This window comes from Artemia sp. Qi Xiang Cuo, chromosome 6 (assembly GCF_049724085.1).
Source record: "Artemia sp. Qi Xiang Cuo chromosome 6, ASM4972408v1, whole genome shotgun sequence".
Taxonomy (NCBI): Eukaryota; Metazoa; Arthropoda; class Branchiopoda; order Anostraca; family Artemiidae; genus Artemia; species Artemia sp. Qi Xiang Cuo.
In genome coordinates this window covers 81,789,950-81,800,051 of record NC_142799.1, presented here as the reverse complement: position 1 = coordinate 81,800,051, position 10,102 = coordinate 81,789,950, and the positions used below count along the sequence as shown (strand labels likewise).

The window sequence follows — 10,102 nt, the reverse complement described above, 5'->3', positions numbered from 1 at the left end:
TAAGAATTTAAAACGATCGTCAAAGTCCGAAACCATATAGTTGATAACAGCCAGAAAAAGAAGAGCTGCTAATTTGGTACCTGGTGGGGCGCCACATGTAATTTCCACCCATTCCGATTCAATATCACCGTGAAAAAAGGTGTACACTTTTTGATACCTGTGACGTAAGAAATCAACTACTAATTGGAGGATGTGCTTACGGGCACCCATTGACTTGAGATTCTGGGCGGCAAGAGGGTGCTTAATCAAATCAAATGCCTTTCGGTAGTCCACCAGAAGTAAATCTACAAACGAGCCTCCAAACTCCAACCATTCAACTACTAGGTGATAAAGCCGTACTAAATAAACAGACGTGCTGCATCCCTTTAAGCAACCATACTGGAAGAGGTCAAGTGACGGTGAAATGTCCGTGAGAAGTTCACGGTATATGAAAGATTCTGCAACTTTAGCAAAGTTCGGAGTGATCGAAATAGGTCTTAATTGATCACATGTCTTAGGTCCTTTAACTTTGGGTATTACGCGGACATAGGCTCGCTTCCAACCATCGGGAAAGGTTTGTTCACTGAAGCACTGATTGATGATCGATGCCAATGGTTTGGCTAAAAACAAGGCATATTCGCAAATAAGTTTGACCGGCAACTCACCAGGGTAGGAAGAGCAATTCGGTTTTAGTTTTTTATGTTCTTTAAAAACATCAAAGTCGGTAAACTGTTTTATTTCGTCAGTTTCACAATCGACTAAGAGATCAACCAGTTCGGCGTCTGTAATTGAGGGGTAGGTGTTACAAATGCCAGCAAAGAACTCGTTGACGTCTGAAGCGCTCATTTGAGATCCGTCAGGCTTGGGTATTTTTAACTCACTGTTAACTGACTTGCCAGTCATTTGTTTCACTGTGGAATGCCACTTCCGACTGCTACTTTGGAGAAGGGTTACTACCTTTTCCCGAACATAATTTCTTCGCTTGAAACGATTGACTGCCACGACTCGATTTCTAAGTTTTGCCGCCGCGGCTATTTGTCCGGAACTGTGCAGCTTGCACCTCATCTTGATCATTTGTTTGAGATCGCTTGTGATTCATGATTTATCGGACTCACTTACCACTTCAACTTTAGTGGGAAAAAACTTGTGAAACATCTCTAACAGAAGAGAGTTAAACTGCTGAACTTTGCTATTCAGGTTTACTATAGAACACAGGTCGTCGAAGCAGTAAGTCCCGATCCACCAACCGAAATCGCAGATTGATTGAAAGTTAAGCGGACGAATAGTCACTTTGGTTCTCTTTGGCTTCCGTTGGTTATTTTTGGCTTGCCAGAGAATTACATAATGATCTGAACTCTGGAGAGGACCTAACGACCGAGGGGAGTCATAATTGTCACTCATGTTTGTAAAAATTAGGTCTAGAGTACTGCCACTCTGGTGCGTAGCAATGGTAACTACCTGCTTCAGATCAAGGACACTAGATACCCATTGTCTGTTCGTCTGGTTAAAATCGCCAGCTATTACGAAGCCAGGATAGGCATGGGCACGACGAAGTTTATCGATGTAGGTCTGTAAGTAGCTGATAAGCTCTTTCCTATTTTTTGCACTCTCTGGCTAATACACAGATGCAATTATCAAACATGAGAACTTTTTTGATAGTTTGGATGGCTTGCACTCTACCCAGACAACTTCGTGACACGAATCGGTGGTTATATTTAACAGTTTAGATGAAATGTCATTACGAATATAGATAACAACGCCACCACCTTTTCTACTCAAGCCTCTATCACGGCGAGTGTTGAAATAGCTCGTGTAGCCTTTTATTCTACCCATTTCATCAGTGATATCCCAGCATTCGGTGACTGCGGCAATAGGAACAGTCACTTCTCTCAGCAGTATCTCCATCTCGTCAACTTTATTTGTTAAGGATCGGGCATTACACAGAATGAAATTCGGAAGCTTTGCCTGCGCTGATAACTGGTTCAGGACGTAATAGCGGGGGACGTTCATCAGAGAAACACGGTAAGATTGGCTGCAGCTGTGATGGAGAAAGAGTGGGAGGAATTTCGTACCTTTGCAAACATCTTATTTTCACAAGAGTCCTTGGTTCACATACAGCCGTCCTCCGGTCAGAAAGACGTTCCTCAGAAACATGAACGGGTATGGCCGTCTGTGTGCTTCGCCGCCCGCCTCTCTTTCCACGCCGTCTACGCTTTTTTTTAAGCACCAATAGCAGGGAGTCCTCTGGTGGCCGTTTGAGTAATCCAAAAAGCCACAGACTGAAAAATGTAAATGGCATTGTAGTTAGTTGAAATGAATTAAGTCTTCTTAAACATTCTTTTTGATAGGTAAAAGTCATTATTAGACTTACTTAGACTTAGGTCCTCCTACGCCTGGGGGCGCATAAGGCAGCAACAGTGATTCGCCACGACGACCTGTCCTGAGCCTTCAACCATAGCTCCTCCAACGAGGACCTCGCCAGCTTCGCCTCCTTCATTAGCGACCTGCCAAGGGTCATTTTCGGTCTCCCTGATTTGCGGAGACCGGGGGTGTCCAACACCATGCATCGTGCGGCAGCCTTCCTTCCCCCATTCGCACCATATGCCCCCAATACATCCATCGCCGCTTTCTAATAAGATCAAGGATGGGGGTATGATTTGTCATACGATATATTTCATCATTTCGTATTCTTTCTGTCCAATGTATATTTAGGATAGACCTTAGGCAATTATTGTCGAATGACTGGAGTCGTCGTTCTAGTTGAGCAGTGATGCTCCAAGTTTCGCAGCCGTACATAAGGACAGAGACCACATTGCTATTATAAATTCTAAGCTTTAACTTCTGGGAATATTTATTATTTCTCCAAACATTTCTAAGGTAGCTGAAAGCAGACCCAGCCAATGTTATTCGGCACAGTATTTCTCTTTCGGAATTGGCATCTTGCGTAAGAATGCTGGCGAGATACTTGAACTCTCTCACTTCCTCAATTTCCTCGTTGTTAACCAAAAGTCCTTCGGCTAAGTCAGGTATGACTGCATTCGACATTGATTTGGCCTTGTTAGCATTTATGGAGAGTCCGACAGCATTTGCCATACGACCGAGTTCATTAATGTTGCGTTGCATATCTTCAGGGTCGTGGGTAATAAGCGCAACATCGTCAGCAAAATCACCATCATTGAGTTCTCTCAGTGGATTTAATTTTATACCGCCACTAAAACTGCATCCACGGAGAACAAAATCTATCACTATGGCAAACAGTAATGGTGATATAATGCAGCCCTGCCTTACACCTGACTGAACAGAAAACCACTCCGTTAGGCCACCCTCTGTCTCTACTGCGCACATGATATCATGATATAGCGCTTTAATTATATTTACAATTTTGGTCGGAATTCCATAATGCACTAAAATCTTCCATATGGGTCCGCGATGTATCGAGTCGAAGGCTTTGAGAAAATCTATAAATACTATAAGTAGCTGAACTTGCCATTCATTGGATTCATCCAGCAGGACTCTCAGGCTAAATATCAGGTCGCAACACGATCTATTCTGGCGGAATCCGTGCTGCTCATCTCTCAGAACTTTCTCCACTTTACTTTGAATCCTGTTAAGAATTATTTGGCACAGAACTTTGCTGCCAACAGACTGTAAAGCAATACCTCTCCAATTATCACACTTAGTCTTTTGTCCCTTTTTGAAGAGTTTTACAATTACTGCCTTCGACCATTCACTAGGTACTTTTTCTTCATCCCAAACACGGGAAAGAAGTTCAAATATGGGTTCGGCTAGGGCGCTTCTACCGTACTTCAGTAATTCTGGTGATATGCCATCATTGCCTGCAGCCTTTCCGTTTTTCAAAGTCTTTAGGGCCTCCTTGACTTCAATAAGTATGAGAGGTCCAGGACATATTCCAAGATCGAACAGTGGTTCTTCAGGGATATTTAAAGTAGTTGTGGGAGGCATCTGATTTAATACCTCGCTAAAATGCTCTTTCCAGCGTCGGACTATGTCATCAGTCTGGGTTAATAAAATGCCATCTTTGCTTTCAACTTGGGTTGACGACGCCTTTGAAATACCCGCCAACTGCTTCGTTATGGCATACACAGAACGGCTATCTCCCCGTCTAGCGGCTGCCTCAGCCTGTTCGGCCATAGTTTCTAGGTAAATCCTCTTATCATCCCTGGTTGCTGCTTTGACATGCTTATGGAGACGCTTGTACTGCGCTTTCAGGTTATCTACATATTCTCTAGAACAAGTCGTGCTATGGTCATACTTATCAACGAGGATTTTGAGTTGTGATCTTTGATCAATAATATTCCAACTACTTTCAGATATCCACTGCTCTTTCTTCTTCCTGTTGTAACCCACAACTTCTTGTGCAACCTCTTTCACGGTTTCTGCAATTTTTTCCCACTGACTATCCAGCAACACTTCGTCCCTTAGAAGGGAAAACTTGTTTGACAAAGCTGTAATATACTTTTGCAATACGTTCGGGTCCTGCAATTTCCTCAAATTGAAGGTTTTCACTGGCCGCTGGGGCTTTGTCACAGTTTTTAGTTTCAGCTTGAACTTGGCAACAGCAAGTTGGTGATCGGAATAACAGTCGGCACCTCGGAAGGTTCTAACATCCTCTAAACATCGTCGCCTGCGCCTCTCAATTAGGATATGGTCTATTTCATTTCGTGGTACACCATCAGGCGATTTCCAAGTATACATGTGAATCTGTTTATGTGGAAACCATGTGGCGCCGACGATAAGTTCATGAGTAGCGCAAAAATCAATTAGTCGCACACCATTGTCATTAATTTCCCCCAGTCCATGTTTACCGAGGATAGTTGGGGCATAAGAAGCATCACCTCCAATTTTAGCATTAAAGTCGCCACACACAGTCACAATATCATGACGATGCGTTTTTGCAACAACATTCGATAACGCACGATAAAATTCATCTTTGGTTCGATCACAGGCATCATTTGTTGGGGCGTACACTACAATAACTGTCAATTTGGCCTGTGAAGTGGCGAAACGGGCACGAAGAATCCGCTCACCAATTGGGTCCCAGTCCACTAGGCATTTTTTGGCCCGATTACTTAGTGCCATTGCGACACCTGCTTCTTTTCTAGTCTCAAGTCCGGAATACAAGATGTGGTAATTCTCAGATTTCAAAGTCCCAAAACAAGTAAGCCTGGTCTCAGAAAGTCCAGCTATGTCAATACGGAACTTATCAAGGGTTCTCATAACACTGTTGAGTTTTCCTGGCTGTGTTTCTTGATTAACTGTTCTAACATTCCAATATCCAATACGAAAACAATCGGCTGTTTTCAAGAATCCAGTCCGGGGGCGTGCATTAGTCGTCATCACAGAAGAAGAAGAAGTCAATCCGAGGCTATCTGTTGCTGTTTCTTGAGTAATTAGTTTTTACGGTGGTAGGTTACTAGCCCACCGACCAACCAACGAATTGGAACAAAATGGTCAGCTTAGATTAGTATAAGCAGGGGTACCGCGAGCAGGTTGCTGACCACCGCCCCCAAAATGTTTTTGAATGCACCATCAAAAACAGTTGAGAACTCCACACAAACAAGCTAAACTAGAGTTTAGCAGCACCATCTAGATGAGTCAAAATTAGATGGCGCTTTAGTCAGTTGAAAATGAACTAAGTCTTCTTAAACATTCTTTTTGATAGGTAAAGGTCATTAAGATTGCACTTAGCAAAGCTAGGGAGGCCAATTCTTTGAAAAAATGCACCATCAAAAACAGTTGAGAACTCCACACAAACAAGCTAAACTAGAGTGGCGCAAAAGCAGCTGTAATAGCGCTAGCAGCAGCATCTATGCTTTTTTTTTTTTCTTTTTTTTTTAACAGCTGGTGGGGGTGGTTTTAAAAACTGCATAATTAATTATAATTAGAATATGGAGTCCTGTGATGGCGTAGTGGGTTTACCTTAGCTTGGTAACAGGGACCCAGAAACGAATGCGGCTGTAACAACACACTGTAGGACTCATCCAGGGAACTTAGCAGTCAAGAAGCCTTGTTAATTTTATTACTCAATTCTTAGAATTTGATATATATGATATATGATATGATGTAGATATAGATATGAAATATGATATGGATGCAAGGCCGTATCCAAAGGGGGGGGGGCGACCAGGTGTGACTCCCCACCCAAAATAAATAGATTTTTCTGACATGTAAAAAAAAGTAACAAAAATGCATATATATAAATCTTTGTTGTGTTTTGTAAAGAATTTTTGATACTGGTGTATTATGCGGGCACTACTAAAGAAGTCAAGTTTTGTTAATGCTAATGAAATAAAATAAAATAGGATTAATATATAATAGCTAAGAAATAAGTTTGGGATATATATTTGTAGTTTAGGGGGGGGGCGGGGTAAAGCATAGTATATATTAAATATGGGTACTGTTGCATTATGCGGGTACTGCTATATATTGTGCAAGAAAACCAGTCACGAAACCCATCAAACAGGCTATTTTCAAGAGACCGCTATAGATAAATGATTGCAAAGCCGTGGTTTCTCAATGAGTTACGCCCTGGGGGCATATAAGGTTTTTATTGAAATCTTTGTCGTAGAAACTTGAAAAACGGCTCATTCGATTCAAAATTCAAAGGGCTAGTACCCTTTTTAATAGTCGAAAGTGATTAGTGATATTTTTGTTGTTGTTGTTGTTTAGACCAGGGCACTTCGTATCGTAGGAGTTGTCGTGGGAACTTCGAAAAGGGCTCATTCGATTGAAAATAGAAAGGGCTGATGCCTTTTTAATAGTCGAAAGTGAATGGAGGACAACTAATCCCCCTTCCACTCCCACCCTCCCATTTGCCCATTATGTTTAAAAACTAAATGCTGCCTTAAGATTAAATCAAAGTGCACTCCGTTAATGATAATTCCAAATAAGGCATCTCAGCTGTATCCCAAGAACAACTGAGAGTGTGATGTTCAAACTTTCAGGGTTAATTCTGCTCTTCAAATTTAATCAAATCAAAATGGCCTAGTGTATCTAAGCTGTCAAAGAAAGTAAATAGAGTTTCTGCGAATGGTATCAAGTTTTCCATTTCAGGTCAACTAGAAGAGTTATGAAACTAAATTAAACAGTACTATTTGTGTCCATATTTATAAAAGGGTGTATGTTGTTAAAAATTGCTGAAAATTTTTCTCCAGCATATAAATAGCAGGCCAAACTATAACGTTTTAAAAACGAAAAGATTTAAAGTATTATTTTCTTTTTCCCTGAAAAGACTATGTCAATATAACACGAACAGAAATTAATTAAAAAACTTTTTCCACAAAATAAGTTCTTTAAAGAAAAGTAAAGAACTCTATTAAACAAAAAATGAGCAAAAATAAAATCAAATAATCTACCAAGCATGAAACTACCAAAAATCAGCATCGATAAATAAATGAAACCCAAAACGAACAGAAATTACAATAAATACCCAAGTCAAACTCAAAACGAGCAGAAATTAACATAAGTTGGGCGCAAAACCCCTATACCTTCACACGGCCAGTACAAAATTTGCACTTTACTGAAAAAAATATAAATGTTTTTACTTTTATAACTCTAATAAATCAAATAATTTTAACATTTTAATTACTAAATATCAGTATATGTATATTAAACTGACAATGTACAGTCATTTGTATTTTTTCAGTAAAGTGTAAATTTTGTTCTGGCCATTATCATCAGTTCCATTATCATCAGTCATCAGTACCAAAATGACGCAGTTAAACTGATAGGAAATGCTTTGCGCCAAGACTTTATTTCAGAAGTGAAATCAGCTAATTACTTTGCTATTCTTATCGACGAGATAAAAGATGTTTCTAGAAAAGAACAATTAGCGATCCTACTCAGGTGTATATCAAATGGAGAAGTAGTGGAGCGACCAATCGGCTGCTATTAAATGCACAAATTAGACGCCGAGAGCTTATCCACCTCTATTTGTGAAACTATAGAAAAAGATGGTGTAGATTTGATGCGGTGTATTGCCCAATGTTTTACAAATTTAAAATAAGGCAGATTTTTTAGGCTCGTAACTTTTGATGGGTAACACTAAAATTGATGAAACTTATGTATTTGAAATCAGCATAGAAATCTGATTTTTTTTTTCTGTATCTATGGTATCAAAATTTAGTTTCTCAGAGTTTCGGTTACTGTTGAGCCGGGTCGCTCCTTACTCACAGTTCGTTACCATGAACTGTTTGATAGACCGTTTCACGAGTGAGATGGATCAACTTTTCAAGCAAAATATGCCTCTGCTCAACGCTTTATCTGCCCTCGACCCCTCAAGTTCCGATTTTTTCGAACTTTCGAAAGCGGAAAGGTTCATGTGTCATTATCAAGGGATTCTCGATGACCATGCCATAGAATCCCGGCTTTCTCTTGCAAAGCTGCATCTGTCAAAAAGTAATATTTCAAAAATGGATCTTCTTCGAGCTATTGAAATTTTATCCAACCTCCCGCTTGCCTATTCTGCAGTGTTAAAATTGATGAGGCTAGTTGCTACTTTGCCTGTGACCACTGCCAACAATGAAAGATTCTCCTCGGCATTAGGGCGTGTGAAGGACTATCTACGATCGACGACGGGAAATGACAGACTTAGTGATCTCATGATAATGGCCGATGAAAAACAGGAGGTAGAGAAACTGGATTTGGATAGATTAGTCGATGATTTTGCCAAGCAGCGAAGTTTCCGCTACCCACTGTTTTAGGTATCTTTGCTCATTGATGTTTTTTTTGGAATCTTCATTTTAAAAAATATCGAAAAAATCCTTGCCCCCCCCCCTACATTTTCTTGAATTGGCGCTACTGAGTGCATTCATAATTAAATTATAAATCACTGTATAGACGAATTTTTTTAGGATACACATGCATGGTAATAGTGTTTTTGTGACCTCTTTGTGCTTTCATTTGTAGGCCACCATTTTCTTTCCATGTATCCGCCCGAAGCTGAAGCAGTAGAAACCACTGCGTGTTTACGTCTGATTATCTAAACTGATTGGACTTCTAAAATTCATTTATTTCGCTAAAATTTCTATCTAAGACATTCAAACCATCTGCATAACCTAAGTCTAGGAGAGTTTTACCTTCCCATTTGATACCATATTGTCCCACAGCCTTTGCCGTTTTTTAAGGACAAAATTTATCAAAATAGTCCATTTAAACTGGGTTAAAATAATCCTGTCTCACTCCTGGTTCCACGCAGACAGGGGCGTAGTTCCAGCATTTTTGTTGAGGGGGCAAAATAGTTCCACATCCAGAGAGTCAAGGGGCATGGGCTATATAATAGCTTTCTTCCAATTTATTGGGGGGGGGACTGCCCCCCTTGCCACCCCCAAACGACGCCACTGCCCACAGAACCAAGTACTAACCTCACTTCTTGCCTTAAAAGCAGTACTATTGTTCTCGTACGTGTCATTAACCAATTTAATCTACTTATCTGTTATACCATAGAAGGATAGAAGCTTCACCATGGGCGTAGGCAGCATATTGTTTAGGGGGGGCAGTCGATAGTGTGATGGAGTTTTATCAACTGGTTTTTCCAAACCATCTGCTTCTTCAGCCATATCTAATGTAAATTTGAAGGTCTTGGGGGGGGCAGCTGCCCCCCCCCTCTCTACGTCCATTAGCTTCACTAAATATTTTCTATAAGTACTTTGCTTCCTAAAAAAATTAAACTAATGCCTTCGTAACTACCATTATCCCTTTTCTTACAAAGGGATTTAATTAAAGTTTAATCGCTTTAACCCTTTTCTTAAAGAGTTTTAATTTAGAAACAGCAAACACCTATAAAAAAACAACAATTTCCTGCAATAAAAGAGAGAACTTTTTTTTCTCTAAAAAATGAGTTTTCCTGGTGAAGCTTCAGAACTGAGGATTGATTAGTTGTTTTTATGTGTTTTAGTTACCAAGTGCAGCTCGATTACCAGTAGCTTCCCAGTCGAGATTCCACTCCTTCAAAAACCACTCACCATCCAGCCTTCCTTGGAAAATGTCAACAGAGTCAGTAGTAACTGTATTTTCAGGGAGTTTCTCCCAGTCATTGATAATTCTCAGTGAAAATAATTGATTGTAGACTCTGGTTCAGGCAGATTGCTTTGCAAGTTTTAGC

At 40.3% G+C, this 10,102-nt stretch overlaps 1 protein-coding gene across 1 annotated transcript; it reads right to left on the bottom strand.

Annotated features, from left to right (window-relative positions):
* Positions 1-2,198: 2,198 nt before the first annotated feature.
* LOC148951662 (protein CFDP2-like) lies at positions 2,199-5,337 on the bottom strand. Its single transcript, XM_089091178.1, has 2 exons — positions 3,955-5,337; positions 2,199-2,258 (listed from the first exon to the last, which is right to left on the bottom strand). The coding sequence occupies exons 1-2, from the start codon at positions 5,335-5,337 to the stop codon at positions 2,199-2,201; spliced, it is 1,443 nt and encodes a 480-aa protein (XP_088947304.1).
* Positions 5,338-10,102: the final 4,765 nt, after the last annotated feature.